Here is an 18,443-nt window from a genome sequence, read left to right as displayed (position 1 = left end):
TTATCATTCTGCCCATACTAAGTGTGGTATTGCATTGCAGAACACATGCACATAGGTTATATGTTAAAACTTTCTTATTGATCTAGATTGATGGTTATTTTTGGGTATAAAATTATGAACACTGCCCTTTGCATTACTGCTCTTCATTTAACATCATATAAAGAGTATATGTCTTTTACATGTACGTAGTACATTTTATATAAAAAGGGATTGATATTTCACATTAATTAGGAAAAATAAACATGACTACAGTATATGGGTTCAAACGTGCATAACTACACCCTGAACAAAGGCAAAATTTGATTGACCACCCAAAAAAACTATAATACCCATTTTGTATACTCCATGTTGCTTGATCCTAAATCATGCCTATAATGATAATGAACAATGTAAATCTTAATAATGATAATGCGTTTGCTGTCTTGATTATTAGGTTGCTGCTTCCTTGACTGGACTTTTGCTGATCAGTCAGTGAGTATATCCTCCTAATTCTACCCTACTTATTAACTAGATAAATAAAACACATCCAGCACCACTTATGGTTTCCTTATCTTGCCATCACCATTGTCTGCTGTGAGTGAACCCACAATATTGCTGTTGTTTTACCTATTGTTTAGGCACAGTTACTTTAGATGCCTAAAAAACAAATATTATCTCTCAACTTGACCATAAAGCTAGATAATTCGTGAAAACATGAGTTCAGAATTTGGTGCTTGGTGGTGAAGCATGTAAGGCATGTTGGGGGGGGGTTTAGCAACCTGGCCTGGGAGACTGGCAAGGCTAAGGGAAAGCTGAAAGTTTTAATGGAAGTCTGATCCTTGGACTAGGCCAAATGTTCACCTTCCACCAAGACAAGGACCTTAAGCATACAGACAAGACAACACTGGAGTAGCGTATAGACAACTCTATGAACGTCCTTGAGTGACCCAATACTTGAATTGAACACTATCGAACATCTCTGGAGAGACCAGAAAATTGCTTCCACTGATGTTCCTTATCCAACCTGAAAGGGCTTGAGAGAATAGAAGAATGCCAAACAGTCCTCATATCCAGGAGTGCAAACCTTGTGGTATCATACCCAAGACCGGAGACTGTAATCGCTGCCAAAGGAGCTTTAACTAATTACTAAGTAAAGGGTCTGAATAATTATGTCAATGCAATATGTTAATGTTCCCTTTCCAGTAAATTAGCAAAGATTTCTAATGTTCTGTTTTCACTTTGCCATTATGGGGTATTGAGTGCAGAATAATGGAGGAAAACATTATGTTTTGAATTCTTCAAATTTTGGCACAAGGCCACAACATAATAAAATGTGAAAGAAGTTAAAGGGTCAGAAAACTTTTGAATGTACTGTACATTCTGTACACATACTCTACGTACCTGCATACACTTTACACATATAAACTGCACCCCCTCTAGTCATACTGTCTGAACACTTGTATACGGTTCATACACAAGTAGAGCTTTAAGAATAGACAGCACCCCAAGTGCTGCAGGGAGGTTTTTGCCTACCACAGGTGAAGCACAGCCTGACCCTAAACTGGCTAAGGCTAAGGTTTCTTTCACACTGCCGTCATGTTCCTACCTTTTGACACCCATTATTCAGCAATAACATCATTAATTAATCGATCAAATAACTGATCACAACAGATCCTAACGGATGGTCAATGTCCGTTATTTTAATGGACATTCTGTTAAAAGAATGGACATTGGCCATCTGTTATTTTATCCATTCTGATCCATTATTGTCCACAAATTTTAACCCATTTTTTTTACTTTTGAGGGGCTTTACTGGGCATGCTCAGTAGCAATAACCAACCATAACGGAATATACAAATAATAGACACTAAAGGATGCAATTACTGGACATCCGTCATCCATAGACGTCAATGCAAAATTTTTAACGGCTGTTATTTGTTCATTATCTTTGACGGGAGAAAAATTAGTGCATGCACCGTTATTTTTCACGTAAAAAAAAGACTAGAACCATAACTGACTGCAACTGCTGATAACGGATGCTCAAAAGATTCCACTGACATTAATGGGATCTTTGAAAGCCATTATCAGGAGTTCAGAACGGGAGAACATGAGGAGGATCATTTACAAGATGACGACAGCAGTGTGAAAGAGGCTTAATAAACCTTACTTGTAACATGGTAACAGCAATCAGTTCTTTATTCCTAGCAGGGAGGTACAGGCTTAACTACACTTCCACCAAACCAGGCTGGTATCAGGATGCCTTTAAATTTGTAATCCACAGAGGTAGTTGTAGACCTCTGCTTCCAGTCAGACACTCATACCTGTGACCAGACACTCCACTTGTCTCTCACTGCTGTACCTGGGACATTTGTGTTGCACACTCCAGCCCCTGTCCTTCAGAAGCAGGCACTGTGTCCACAAATCCAGGCACTCTTTTCAGTCCAGATCTTGATAACGCCAGCACACGTCTTAAACATGTATTGTAAGAATTAATAACACAGAAACAGCCGTGCACCTTAAAGGAGTAGTGCAGTGAAAAATAACTTATCCCCTATCCATAGGATAGGGGATAAGTTATAGATTATTTGGGGGTCCGACCACTGGGACTCCCTGTAAATCTCCTAAATGGTGCCCCGGCAGTCTGCCGGAAGTGGCCGTTCCAACTCCCGCAGGAAGCCGCGGCCGAAACACCCCCTCCATGTATCTCTGCACGCCACTCTGTGGGGGGGGGGGGGTAAGTTATAGGGGATAAGTTATCTTTCACTACAGAACTCCTTTAAGTAATGCCACTCCCTAGTGACTAGAGATTTGGAGAAAATTGCACAAACTCACTCAACTTTGAGTCTGCAAACAGTACTCAAAGAGCAGGCCACCTAGCGGTCAAAGCTGTAACCCTGTCTAAATAATGCCCCATCACAACAACACTTAAGTAAAGTAATATTTAAAGTACCAGGTCCTCTTCAAATCCTGCAAAATACATTCACACAATATTGTCCCTTACTGTAGTAAAACTGACTGTTTTTTTTGTAAGTTTGGGTGCCAGATTTTAACGTAGAGTCGGTACACCATAATTTGGTCTCATATGCGCCAAAGGAGGCAAAAAACCTAAATAAACCTACATTTTGTTATAGGTTCCTTCAAAAGGGGGCCATTCATTCATTTATTTATTTATTTTTCACAAAAAAAACAACAGATTTAGCATTAAATCCTACACAAAAGTGTCAGTGTTAGGCCTGGTTCACATGGAAGAAAAATGTGCAGAATGTCCACATGAAAAACAAGTGTGGACATTCTGCACTAACCGGCAGGTGCTAGGACCACTCGGAAATGTACCGTCTGATAGACAGCAATGCATTTCCTTGCGAAGTTTGCAGAAAGAATTGACTATTGATGTTGACTATTCTTTCTGCGGACCCTGGAATCAAAATTTCCAGGGCAGGAACATCTTGCACCGACATTCTGCCGTGTGAGCATAGCCTTAGTGTTTTTAGAATCCAACAAAAAAAGTTGATCTAAACAAGTCAGATTTTGTAGGGAAGATGGGGGAGATTAATAAAAACCTAGAGGAAGAGTGGTGCATTTATTCAGTCATTCATTTCATTCAATGAGTCATTTCATTTTTAAAAAGGCCTGAAAATGAAAAAAGCAGTTTGATTGGTTACTGTTGGCAACTGCACCACTCTTCCGCTACACAGGTTTTGATAAGTCTCCCTGGGTGTTCTTTACAGAATGAAAAATGTATGGGACATTTTTTTTTTATCCTTTAAAGTTCTTTTTTGGTTGATTTCTATTTCGCTTTTTTTTCTTTGTGATGCCTTTTACATGTAAATAGGGCTTGTACAAACAGCCATCTGTGAATTCATGCCCGTTTTGCAATCCATTTGATACTTTTGCAAACGAGTTGCAAACGGGTGTAAAGGGATCCCATTGATGTCAATGGGATTTTTTTATAGTCCTCACCTGTTTGCACTCATTTGCTTTCTATTCCATTTTTTTTGCTGGCGAAAAGACGGTGCATGCAGTATTTTTTTCTCCGTCAAAAAAAAAAAAGAAACAAAAACGGATACAATAAATCTAACATTGAAGTCTATGGAAAAAGGATGAGCCTTTAACCCCTTAACGATAATGGGCGTAAATGGTGACGTTGTACTAAACGCGCTATAACGTACATCAGCTATCAGCAGCTAGGGACTCGCCGGTAATGGCGGACATCCGCGATTGCGCTGATGTCTGCCATTATCACCTCAGATGCTGTGATCAATACAGATCACGGCATCTGCAGCAGTGCGGTACTTTGAATGGATGATCGATCGCCCACAGCGCTGCCGCGGGGAGCCGATCATCCAGCATGGCGGCCGGAGGTCCCCTCACCTGGCTCGGGCCATCTCCCGGGGTCTTCTGCTCTGGTCTGCGATCGAGCAGACCAGAGCAGAAGATCACCGATAATACTGAGCAGTGCTATGTCCAATACATAGCACTGCACAGTATTAGCAATCAACTGATTGCTATGAATAGTCCCCTATGGGGACATAAAAAGTGTTAAAAAAAAGTAAAATAAATGTAAAATAAAAAATGTGAAAAATCCCCTCCCCAATAAAAAAGTAAAACATCAGTTTTTCCCATTTTACCCCCTAAAAAGCGTAAACAAAATAATTAATACACATATTTGGTATCGCCGCGTGCATAAAAGTCTGAACTATCAAAATATATTGTTAATTATCCCGTATGATGAATGGCGTAAACGTAAAAAAATGTAAAAAAGTCCAAAATTGCTGCTTTTTTGTCACATAAAAAAATAAATAAAAATAAATAAATTAATAAAAAGTAAAACCTAAGCAAAAGTGGTACTGATAAAAACTACAGATCACGGCGCAAAAGATTAGCCCTCATATTGCCCCATATATGGAAAATTGAGAAAGTTATAGGTGGTCAAAATAGGGCAATTTCAAACATACTAATTTTGTTAAAATGGTTTGAGATTTTTTTTAAGTGGTACAATTATAGAAAAGCATATAATCATGGGTATCATTTTAATTGTATTGACCCACAGAATAAAGAAAACATGTCATTTTTACCAGAAAGTGTACAGCGTGAAAACAAAACCTTCCAAAATCTGCTAAATTGCCATTTTTCTTTTCAATTTTCCCACATAAATAATATTTCTTTGGTTGCGCCGTACATTTTATGGTAAAATAAGTGATTTAATTACAAAGTACAATTGGTGACGCAAAAAACAAGCCCTCATATGGGTCTGTGGATGGAAATATAAGAAGTTATGATAATTTAGAAGGCGAGGAGGAAAAAACAAAAATGCAAAAATAAAATTGGTCTGGTCCAGTGGTCGGCAAGCCGCGGCTCGCGAGCCACATGCGGCTCTTTACACACTTTAATGCGGCACTTCTGTGTGCCGAGCGCCTGCTCCCCTCCCTCCTCTCGGGTGGCCGCCCCAAAAGTCAGGACTCTGCAGCTAGCCTCTGTCAGTGCGCGCACTGTGTGCAGCCACGGCGGCCGGCTCCACACAGCTCCAGTCGGGTCATGTGGTATAGGGGGGGGGCGTGACTTTCTGTGTAGCGTGAATTAAGTGTGCCTAACTATGGAAATGAGAGATGTGAACAGGGCAGGGTAAAAAGAAAGGCGTGATGGAAATCATGGAGGGGGGGGGGGGAATGTGACATGAGGGGGGAGAAATGTGACATGAGGGGGGAGAAATGTGACATGAGGGGGTGAAATGTGACACGAGGGGCAGAAATGTGACACGAGGGGCAGAAATGTGACATGAGGGGGGAGAAATGTGACATGAGGGGGTGAAATATGACACGAGGGGCAGAAATGTGACACGAGGGGCAGAAATGTGGCATGAGAGGGTGAAATGTGACATGAGGGGCAGAAATGTGACACGAGGGGCAGAAATGTGACATGGAGGGGCAGAAATGTGAGATGAGGGGAGAAATGTGACATGGAGGGGCAGAAATGTGACATTGTGGGATTGACATAAAAAGGGTTGATGTGAAAAGGGGTGTGTGGACATAAAATTGCGGAATATCGTAATCTAGGAGCCAGCAAAATAAGTTAGTGGCCAGGTTCTGAGGTCAATATATAACAGTACCAGTGAGGACTATTTGAGTGTGTTTTCACATACTTTTATATGTACTTTTTTAGTTGTATCTTGACTTTTATTTCATTTTATGTTGTCATTTTTTACTTTTATTCAACTTGACTGCAGAGCCAGTGCAATGTGTGCATACCTGTTTTATTACTTTTACTTCTTGCCTACTGTTTGGGTGTATCCATCAAGGTGGAGAACCCTGCTTAAAATATCCATGATGAGCCCCACTAATTTTATAATACTATTTACACACACATAAGATGCCATATATGCATCATCCACAGATAAATACCAGTGCGTCATCCACAGATCCCAATTTGTCAGGATGTAATGTTATCGATAAATAATATTGTTCTAAAGTTTTTGTTTTATTAGTTGTGTTATTTGTATCCTCCCGACCTTTATGGATACTTGTATGCAGAATATTCTCTATAAAAACTCATTGAAACTAAAAACAGTGTACCATCCTATGTATTTTGGGTTTTAAAAATGTGGCTCTCAAAATAAATTTCAATCGTGGTTTTGGCGAGATTTGGCTCAGTTGAAAAAAAAGGTTGCCCACCACTGGTCTGGTCCTTAAGGCCAAAATGAGCCTTAAGGGGTTAATGTAATCTGTTTGCATCCATTTGCATCAGTTTTTTGATGAGCAAAAAAAACAAAAAATTGACATGGTCAATAAAGGAAATAAACGGATGAAAACTGATGCAACATAATGCCACGTCCTTTTTTTGTTTTAAGTAGTCTGTTAAAATAACAGACAAATGGCATCCTGTTGCATCAGTTTGCATTCTTTTGCATCCGTTTGTTAGGGTGCATTCACACCACATTTCTGCAAAACAGTTCCCGTATCAGGTTTTTGATGAAAAACGGATTCCTCAAAACTGGACCAAACTCTATCAAAACACGTGTACAGATTTTAACCCGTATACGGTTAAAAACCATATACGGTTTGAAAAATTATGTCCGGTTGCATCCGTTTTTAAGAAAAAAAATATATACTTTTTAACTAGTCAAATACTGTAGAGTGCAAACTGTGGTAGGCTACAAAACCGTACAAGACGCAAAATGGATACAACCGGATACATCGTTTGGTATACGGTTTTCAATGGAGAGTCAATGCATACGGTTTTCAATACGGTTTTTAGTATGGTCCGTTTAGCAGCAATAACGGGAGAATATCAGGACAGGAGACAACCGCCATGTGAACCTAGTCTTACTTTTTAATATTATTTTGTTTTTCTAAATTTATTTTTTGGTTTCCAGGCTTGAAATTGCCTTGTATTTTTTTTATTTATTTATTTATTTTTTTACTCTTTATTTTTGGCAGTTTTTCCATATTACATACAACTTCTATATTACATACAAGAAAAACAGAAAAAGGACAAAAACAAATAAATGATTAAAACAAGAGAAAAACATTTATGCAAAAACAGTGATTACCGGAAAAAGAGAGGAGAGAGAGAAACAGGAAAAAAATAAATAAATAGGAACTACAGAGCAATGAATTCAAGCCATTTTGCACAAGACCTATTAAACCGAAATAGTTGGTCGGAGGCGCATGCAATAGAGTGCTCCATTATGTAATTATGATGGGTTACGTTAATTATTTATTTATATGTATCTCTGGCACTTCAACACTCTTCCACTTAGATGCTATTGCCGATTAGTGTTGCTCGCGAATATTCGCAATTCGAATTTTATTCGCGAATATCGCATATTCGCGAATTCGCGAATATTCGCGAATATAGCGCTATATATTCGTAATTACGAATATTCGTTTTTTTGTTTTTTTTTTCACAGTACACATCACAGTGATCATCCCTCTCTGCTTCCAGCTTGTGTGGTGTAAGAAGGCTCTAATACTACTGTGTGAGACTGGTGTGCGAATTTTCGCACATACGAAAATTTGCATATGATATTTTTCGCATATGCGAATTTTAGCTTATGTTAATTTTGTGCATGTAAATTTTCGCATATGTTAATTTTCGCACCCGCGAATATTCGCATATGCGAAAATAAAACGAGAACATTACGAATATGCGAATATTCGCGAATATGACGAATATTCGTCCATGTATTTGCGAATATTCGCGAATTCGAATATGGCCTATGCCGCTCAACACTATTGCCGATTTAGCTGCCGTTAAAAGTGCAAGACCACTGGGACATCCATAGTCGGAACAGTGTTCAAGCCTACTGGCCCCCACGGAAGAGAATAGCCCACTATCACACACAGAGTAAGATAGATTTTTTGCCATAAGGGCAATATCGCTTCGCACTTCCACCACACGTGGAGCATATTGCCCACCTGTTTATTACAACACCAGCATCTATCAGGGTTTGATGGGGAGATTTTTTGAAAGTCTATATGGAGTTAAGTACCATTGATAGAGAACTTTCCTAGCGGTTTCTAAGTGAGAGACATTGTGTGATACTCTAGAACTTATTATAAAAGTGTGAGCCCATTGATCCTTGGAGAAACATCTGCCCAAATCTTTTACCCATCTTTTGCAGCAATCAGGGAGTGTCCCATCAGGCAAGAGGGAATGGTAGGCCCTAGAAAGGCCCCCAGCCAATGAGTGGGGTTAGTAAAAAATACACTGTATATAGATCTCTGTCTAAAAGTGGGTAACTGGAGAGATCTAGTGAAGTGTCTCAGTTGTAAGTATTTATAAAATTCTGTATTGGGGAGAGAGAATTTCTGTGCAATTTGTGTAAATGATAGAAGCCCCTTCCCATCCACTATATCTGAATATGTTACAGTGCCTTGCCTTATCCAATTAGAAAAATTGGTATTAGGAACATGTGCCCAGAGGGCATCTAAAGGCATATCCCCCAACCCTAGGGGTACCAGGGAGTTCCGAACTGTTGAGTAAGACCAAATTTGAAAGGCGGCTTTCACTGTAGTACAGAGGTTAGGTGGTATTTCATAGTAGATACATATGACATATGCACAGACCAAGTAAGAATGTCAGTATAATAAAGCAATACCAAAGGGGGCTCTAAATACCATGTTTGTGACATATAGGGTATATGAAGAGCCCCCGGGTGCCATCCAAGCCTGTGCCGGGTCAGTTATAGCATCCTGAAAGTGAATCCTGATGTGCTAAACAGGCCGGCACTATAGCACGCAACCACATCGGGCGCACAACGGGATTCACTTTCAGGCCGCTGCTAACTGACCCAGCAAACATGGTATTTAGAGCCCCCTTTGGGATTGTTTTATTATACTGGCATTCTTACATGGTCTGTGCATATCTCACATGTATCTACGCACCCCACATCTATATTCCGCTGATGAGGTTTACCCTATTTGGTAGCCGAAACGCGTAGGGATAGGTCATGAGAGATATTGCGTTATTTATAATATTGCTGTCAATTGACAGCAGAAATAAGAAGCGCTGGCGACTCACTGATTCTTCTCAAGTCTTCTTTATTGATGAGTAATACTCACATAAAGGTAACTGTTTAGGGAGGGACACATACCGGGTATGTGTCCCTCCCTAAACAGTACCTCTATGTGAGTATTACTCGTCAATAAAGAAGACTTGAGAAGAATTGGTGAGTCGCCAGCGCTTCTTGTTTCTCCTTTCAGTTGTCTGCATTTGCTCGTCAAGCTACAGCACCACCATATCTCATTGTGAGAATAGCACTCCTACATTGTTTAAGACATTCCCTTTTTCATGGAGCTAGCAGTGACGGTTCTACCTTGATCCTCTGTATAATATTGCTGTGACCATTTTTCTCATACCCTTGTATCTTAACTGTGGTGGAGGGTATTTATTGGTTATGTCCTTACATGGTTGCTCCCTGCCAGGAGCTCCGGATACTACATACCTCACGTTTATTGTTGTAGATTTTTAAATTATGATTAAAAAACTATGTTTTATGCACTTCCTGTTCTATTTGGTACTTTGCTAATATAAAATTTTTACACTGGTCACGGGGCCATCAGTAGGCTGACACTTCCTGTTCTACAAAGATCACTTTTCAGCAGTCATCTAATTTATATAGCAGGAAGGATTATAATAAAAGGAAACACTTCTATTATAAAGCTAGAAGCAAATAATCACACCATTGATCATAGTCCATTAGGGCAGCTGGTAAAGTGACCTCAGCACATATCATAGAGCATTCTCACAGTAATCTACCATGAAAAACAATGAAGTTTTTAGACTGAGTTTCACTATGTTCAGGTGCCTGCTATAAAACATTTCTCTGGAATTGTTATTCAGAGCTTTAAGCAGCAGGACATGTGAGATGGCTGACCTCATAATCATGTAAAGAAAATAGAATGAAAACATAACTGGTATCAGCACAGATCTTTAAAGAAATCTGTCATCAGAATCACCCGCACTAAACCTGTTACAAAGGCTTGTAGTGCGGGTGATCCTGATTAAAACGCTTCTTACCTGGTTAAAAATGGTTCAGCGGTTCTTCAGATATCTTTATTTTTAGTTTTATGTTATTCCCTGGCTTGGGACTCAGTGGGAGGTGTTATCATCTCGGACTCGGCTACACGTCATTCTAGCTAGGCGGAGCGACCGCCCGGCTCATGAATATTCATGAACTTATCCTCGTAATCTAACTCCTTTTTCTAGGTCTGGTGGGGAGGGCCGCGCATGCGCCGCGTTCCGTACACCCAGAAGCGGCGTTCTCCCCCCGGCTTCACTCGAGCTGCGGCCCAATACAAGTAAGAAGACGGGCTGCATGAGTGAAAAGCCGGGGGGAGAACGCCGCTTCCTCGTGTACGGAACGCGGCACACGCGCGGCCCTCCCCACCAGACCTAGAAAAAGGAGTTAGATTACGAGGATAAGTTCATGAATATTCATGAGCCGGGCGGCCGCTCCGCCCAGCTAGAATGACGTATAGCCGAGTCCGAGATGATAACACCTCCCACTGAGTCCCAAGCCAGGGAATAACAGAAAACTAAAGATAAAGATATCTGAAGAACCGTTGAACCATTTTTAACCAGGTAAGAAGCGTTTTAATCAGGATCACCCGCACTACAAGCCTATGTAACAGGTTTAGTGCGGGTGATTCTGATGACAGATTTCCTTTAAAAGTAAAGAAAAAGGCAATAACTTGTAATGGCAGCTTTTCTAAAATGTGTCTATTTTCTTCCATGTAGAAGCAGTCCTGAATCTAATAAAACAACAAATGGATCCTCTAAGGCACCAATAATCGTGACCCAAACAAGTTCTTACTACGTGTTTTATATTTATGTTGGTGTGGCTGACTCCCTGCTGGCAATGGGCATATTTCGTGGCTTACCACTGGTACATGGCCTCATATCCGTCTCCAAAGTGTTACATCAGAAAATGTTAAATGCCATTCTTCATGCCCCAATGTCCACTTTCAGTACAATGAGAGCTGGTATGTCCATACGCTGCTGAAGTGCAGGCATATTGTGTGCTGAGCATTGCTTATGACTCTATGGTTCTTTCTTTTTCTTTTTTCCTTTCTTGGGAAACAATCTGTCCTATGGCCTGTGGAAACTATGCTTTATCCTTTATTTGTTATGGGAAAGCCTTGTAAACCTTCAGGTATTTATTATTTCCTGTATTCTGCACTATTCATTGTTTGCATTCTTTTAATTATGTACAGTGATCCCTCAACTTACAATGGCCTCAACATACATTCGTTTCAACATACAATGGTCTTTTCTGGACCATTGTAACTTGAAACCAGACTCAACATACAATGCTACAGAGAATCCAGATCGGTGAAATGTGTCAATGGCTGGAAGATCTGACCAATCAGAATGGGCATTCACTGGTAAAACACCTGTCATACTGAAGTGTATGCACTGAATTCCTGTCTGGTAACGCCCCCTCCAATACAGGGAGGTATTACAGGTTCTGTACTACTCTCTACCTGTGCCACAGCTTAACATTGACTATCTACAATAGTTACCGGTATCTACCATTTTTTGTTTAATCTTCACTTTTTCCTATTTTTCGATGACATTTTGGGCTTCAGAACCAATTACCAGGTTTCCATACAGTTATAGTCTCAACATACAATGGTTTCAACATACAATGGTCATCCTGGAACCAATTAATATTGTAACTTGAGGGACCACTGTATTATTGTGCTGGGCAAATCATGCACCTGGGTACTAACTAGTATTTATGAAGAACTAAAGAACACTATAGCAGTTGTATGCCAAGGTTTTACAGTAATGCACCTACTAGTACTTTTTAATATATTCAGTTACTTCACCTTTTCTCAGAGCTGGAGATAAAAATGAAGTGCCAAACTGAGTAGATTATATAATCCAAATGTGATGGAGGAGAATGTTTACCATCATATTGGAAGGTAAACGGTGTGTTTAATTTGGCTGTTTGTTCTGTAAATTACAGGGCGGATCCTTAACAGATTTTCAAAGGATATAACTATCTTAGATGATCTGCTGCCTCTGACAATATTTGACTTCATACAGGTGAGTTACATAGTAAAGCTATTTTCACACCATGTTTTTGTGGTGTCCAGCTGAGCTATACTCCTTAACATATACTTCTGCCATGTTGCTGTGATGTCATACATACCTGTTTTAAAATAAAAGTATACCATGTGGTATATGTTTTTAACATTATCCTGCTCTTTGAAATAGCCAGAAACTATTCATATTGAGGTCAAAATTAGTCTGTCCTCCCTCAGATAACTGGGGTCCATGGATACATGTTCTTTATGCCTGGGGAGATTTAGTGTGAAAAGAGCCTAAAGCATATAAAAAGTGTCAAATCAAAAAACTGCAATGAAAGTCTAGAAAGAAAAAAATAAACAAAACGGACTGAATTTGGAAAACAAAATTGTGCAGAAAGCCACAGAAAATAATATTGTTTGTAGTGCTTTTCTTATTTCTCTATCAACTTTCAGTTAAAAAATTGCCTATTTTTTGCGTCTATAAAAAGTGGAGAAAAGGGTATCCAGTTCTCAAAGAAAAATTATGAAAATTAGAAGTCCAAAATCTATTGATCCATGTTAAAAGTGTTTAAAGAAAAAACACCCAGTGAAGGTAGAAAATTGAAGAAGCTCTTTTACGAAAATTTTTATGTGACACAAGGAGAAATTAGTGGTTCTCGTGCACTGTCTGGCTTAGGCAGGCATATCTTGGAAGTGCATGCGGGACAACCACAATTCATTCAGGTCACAGGTATAGAACGTGTACCTCGCCCTCAGAGGGGAGGAGATTGGCCTCATGCAGTTTTCAAAAGAGAAGCATTTTGGATATTGAAGTTGGATTCACGTTATCCGCAAGGGTTAAATTCCCGCAATAATCTGTCATATTTCTACTGAATATTTCAGTTTTTGTGCCTGGTCCTTATGTGTGTTTCTGGATCTTGTGTGGTTTTTGGTTATTTATGTTCATGATACACTTCTTCATTTTTTATTGCTATTTTTCCACTTTTTAGTCACTCAAAAGTGAATTTTTGATTAGAGAATTTACTTTTCTTTTTTTTTATTCTTCTTCTTTTTTTTTTTTTGCATGCAATATGTAGCTCTTATTGGCAAATCCCAATGCAATATATATATGGTGGTGTGAGGCCACAGAAACGTTGCCTGTTTTTACCTTGGAATAAAAAAATTTCACATTTATCTGGAGTGCTGCGGTCGCCATTTTTGTTTCTATATATATATATACATATATATATATATATATATATGTATATTTTTTTTTACAAGAATGGGTTACTCATTGTTAGGTTTTTGGAACCACTCCCAGGAAGTGATGACAGACGCCAGCTTCCAGGTGAGACTGGGGTTTCCCTTGAACAATGTGTTATCATACAGAAGGTATATAAAGTCAGTCAATATTTTCCTCCTGTGCCATGACTCAGTACCCATTGGTCCAAAACGCATCGGCGTAGGGGTTTTACCTTCACTGGGTGTTCTTTCTTTAAACGCTTTTAACATGGATCAATAAGTTTTGGACTTTTAATTTTCATAATTTTTCTTTGGGAGCTGGATACCCATTGATCAATTATTATCTGCACCAAGGGAATGGCTCAGCATTCTCCTGGCTTCCTAAAACACAACAACCAGTGCCCAGGGACTGATCTACCATGAGCGGTGAACTGGCTACAATTTTTTCTTTAAAAAGTCTATAAAAAGTGACATGTGGGCACAGGAAACTATTTTGCCATAGACTTACATAGAGCACATTCATTTTGCGAAAATAGACAATTTTTCATTTTATTTTATGGACACAGGGTACACCTGAAAATACGCTGTGTGAACATAGCCTAAGGAACTTTAAGATCAGGTTTCCATGGCATTTTTAGTGCCAGATTATTGTAAAACATATTTTTGGTTTATAGAATCATGGCTTTGTCCAAGCTGAAGCATAGGCATGGACAAAGTCCAGTAGTGAGGGTGGGCTAGCACTCCTATGTCCTCTCTTAAGTCTGATACTAGTACTATCAGACAGGAGAGAGCACATAAGAGTACTATCAGACAGGAGAGAGCACAGAGGAGTCCTATCAGACATGAGAGAGCACAGAGGAGTTCTATCAGACAGGAGAGAGCACAGATGCGTGCTATCAGACAGGAGACAGCACAAAGGAGTGCTATAAGATAGTAGAGAGTACAGAGGAGTACTATCAGACAGGAGAGAGCACAGAGGAGTGCTATCAGACAGGAAAGAACACAGAAGAGTACTATCAGACAGGAGAGAGCACAGAAGAGTACTATCAGACAGGAGAGAGCACAGAGGAGTGCTATCAGACAGGAGAGAGAACAGAGGAGTCCTATCAGACAGGAGAGAGCACAGAGGACTGCTATCAAACAGGAGAGAGCACATAGGAGTTCTATCAGACAGGAGAGAGCACAGATGAGTACTGTCAGACAGGAGAGAGCACAGAGGAGTACTATCAGACAGAAGAGAGCACAAAGGAGTACTATCCGACAGAAGAGAGCACAGAGGAGTACTGTCAGACAGGTGAGAGCACAGAGGAGTGCTATCAGACAGGAGAGAGCACTGAGTAGTGCTATGAGACAGGAGAGAGCACAGAGGACTACTATCAGACAGGAGAGAGCACAGAGGAGTGCTATCAGACAGGAGAGAGCACATAGGAGTCCTATCAGACAGGAGAGAGCACATATGAGTACTATCAGACAGGAGAGAGCACAGAGGAGTACTATCAGACAGAAGAGAGCACAAAGGAGTACTATCCGAGAGAAGAGAGCACAGAGGAGTACTGTCAGACAGGAGAGAGCACAAAGGAATGCTATCAGACAGGAGAGAGCACCGAGGAGTGCTATCAGACAGGAGAGAGAACAGAGGAGTCCTATCAGACAGGAGAGAGCACAGAGGAGTGCTATCAGACAGGAGAGAGCACAGAGGAGTGCTATCAGACAGGAGAGAGCACATAGGAGTCCTATCAGACAGAAGAGAGCACAAAGGAGTACTATCCGACAGAAGAGAGCACAGAGGAGTACTGTCAGATAGGAGAGAGCACAGAGGAGTGCTATCAGACAGGAGAGAGCACTGAGTAGTGCTATCAGACAGGAGAGAGCACAGAGGACTACTATCAGACAGGGGAGAGCACATAGGAGTACTATCAGACAGGAGAGAGCCACAGAGGAGTACTATCAGACAGGAGAGAGCACAGGGGAGTACTACCAGACAGGAGAGAGCACAGAGGATTACTATCAGACAGGAGAGAGCACAGAGGAGTATTATCAGAGAGGAGAGAGCACAGAGGAGTGCTATCAGACAGGAGAGAGCACAAAGGAGTATTATCAGAGAGGAGAGAGCACAGAGGAGTGCTATCAGACAGGAGAGAGCACAGAGGATTGCTATCAGACAGAAGAGAACACAGAAGAGTACTATCAGACAGGAGAGAGCCACAGAGAAGTGCTATCAGACAGGAGAGAGAACAGAGGAGTCCTATCAGACAGGAGAGAGCACATAGGAGTGCTATCAGACAGGAGAGAGCACATAGGAGTCCTATCAGACAGGAGAGAGCACAGAGGAGTCCTATCCGACAGAAGAGAGCACAGAGTACTGTCAGACAGGAGAGAGCACAGAGGAGTGCTATCAGACAGGAGAGAGCACTGAGTAGTGCTATCAGACAGGAGAGAGCACAGAGGACTACTATCAGACAGGGGAGAGCACATAGGAGTACTATCAGACAGGAGAGAGCCACAGAGGAGTACTATCAGACAGGAGAGAGCACAGAGGAGTGCTATCAGACAGGAGAGAGCACAGAGGAGTACTATCAGACAGGAGAGAGCACAGAGGAGTGCTATCAGACAGGAGAGAGCACAGAGGAGTATTATCAGAGAGGAGAGAGCACAGAGGAGTACTATCAGACAGGAGAGAGCACAGAGGAGTGCTATCAGACAGGAATGAACACAGAAGAGTACTATCAGACAGGAGAGAGCCACAGAGGAGTACTATCAGACAGGAAAGAGCACAGGAGAGTACTACCAGACAGGAGAGAGCACAGAGGAGTACTATCAGACAGGAGAGAGCACAGAGGAGTGCTATCAGACAGGAGAGAGCACAGTTGCGTGCTATCAGACAGGAGAAAGCACAAAGGAGTGCTATAAGACAGTAGAGAGTACAGAGAAGTACTTTCAGACAGGAGAGAGCACAGAGGAGTGCTATCAGACAGGAGAGAGCACAGTTGCGTGCTATCAGACAGGAGAAAGCACAAAGGAGTGCTATAAGACAGTAGAGAGTACAGAGAAGTACTTTCAGACAGGAGAGAGCACAGAGGAGTGCTATCAGACAGAAAAGAACACAGAAGAGTGCTATCAGACAGGAGAGAGCACAGAAGAGTCCTATCAGACAGGAGAGAGCACAGAGGAGTGCTATCAGACAGGAGAGAGCACATAGGAGTCCTATCAGACAGGAGAGAGCACAGAGGAGTACTATCAGACAGGAGAGAGCACAGAGGAGTATTATCAGAGAGGAGAGAGCACAGAGGAGTGCTATCAGACAGGAGAGAGCACAAAGGAGTATTATCAGAGAGGAGAGAGCACAGAGGAGTGCTATCAGACAGGAGAGAGCACAGAGGATTGCTATCAGACAGAAGAGAACACAGAAGAGTACTATCAGACAGGAGAGAGCCACAGAGAAGTGCTATCAGACAGGAGAGAGAACAGAGGAGTCCTATCAGACAGGAGAGAGCACATAGGAGTGCTATCAGACAGGAGAGAGCACATAGGAGTCCTATCAGACAGGAGAGAGCACAGAGGAGTCCTATCCGACAGAAGAGAGCACAGAGTACTGTCAGACAGGAGAGAGCACAGAGGAGTGCTATCAGACAGGAGAGAGCACTGAGTAGTGCTATCAGACAGGAGAGAGCACAGAGGACTACTATCAGACAGGGGAGAGCACATAGGAGTACTATCAGACAGGAGAGAGCCACAGAGGAGTACTATCAGACAGGAGAGAGCACAGAGGAGTGCTATCAGACAGGAGAGAGCACAGAGGAGTACTATCAGACAGGAGAGAGCACAGAGGAGTGCTATCAGACAGGAGAGAGCACAGAGGAGTATTATCAGAGAGGAGAGAGCACAGAGGAGTACTATCAGACAGGAGAGAGCACAGAGGAGTGCTATCAGACAGGAATGAACACAGAAGAGTACTATCAGACAGGAGAGAGCCACAGAGGAGTACTATCAGACAGGAAAGAGCACAGGAGAGTACTACCAGACAGGAGAGAGCACAGAGGAGTACTATCAGACAGGAGAGAGCACAGAGGAGTGCTATCAGACAGGAGAGAGCACAGTTGCGTGCTATCAGACAGGAGAAAGCACAAAGGAGTGCTATAAGACAGTAGAGAGTACAGAGAAGTACTTTCAGACAGGAGAGAGCACAGAGGAGTGCTATCAGACAGGAGAGAGCACAGTTGCGTGCTATCAGACAGGAGAAAGCACAAAGGAGTGCTATAAGACAGTAGAGAGTACAGAGAAGTACTTTCAGACAGGAGAGAGCACAGAGGAGTGCTATCAGACAGAAAAGAACACAGAAGAGTGCTATCAGACAGGAGAGAGCACAGAAGAGTCCTATCAGACAGGAGAGAGCACAGAGGAGTGCTATCAGACAGGAGAGAGCACATAGGAGTCCTATCAGACAGGAGAGAGCACAGAGGAGTACTATCAGACAGGGGAGAGCACATAGGAGTACTATCAGACAGGAGAGAGCCACAGAAGAGTACTATCAGACAGGAGAGAGCACAGAGGATTACTATCAGACAGGAGAGAGCACAGAGGAGTGCTATCAGACAGGAGAGAGCACAGAGGATTGCTATCAGACAGAAGAGAACACAGAAGAGTACTATCAGACAGGAGAGAGCCACAGAGAAGTGCTATCAGACAGGAGAGAGCACTGAGTAGTGC

General features: G+C 41.5%; 1 protein-coding gene across 2 annotated transcripts in view; it reads left to right on the top strand.

Annotated features, from left to right (window-relative positions):
• Positions 1 to 18,443, top strand: part of CFTR (CF transmembrane conductance regulator) — a 285,066-nt gene that overhangs the window by 149,715 nt on the left and 116,908 nt on the right. For both annotated transcript variants that reach the window (XM_056573841.1, XM_056573842.1), the window contains 3 exons: positions 434 to 471; positions 11,218 to 11,462; positions 12,452 to 12,531. In XM_056573841.1, coding sequence (XP_056429816.1) covers positions 434 to 471; positions 11,218 to 11,462; positions 12,452 to 12,531 — 363 coding nt within the window. The remainder of the gene's footprint in view (positions 1 to 433; positions 472 to 11,217; positions 11,463 to 12,451; positions 12,532 to 18,443) is intronic.

Source organism: Hyla sarda, chromosome 4 (assembly GCF_029499605.1).
Source record: "Hyla sarda isolate aHylSar1 chromosome 4, aHylSar1.hap1, whole genome shotgun sequence".
In the NCBI taxonomy this organism is placed as follows: Eukaryota; Metazoa; Chordata; class Amphibia; order Anura; family Hylidae; genus Hyla; species Hyla sarda.
The sequence above is the reverse complement of the archived record's forward strand: the minus strand, read 5'-3'. Positions and strand labels throughout refer to the sequence as shown.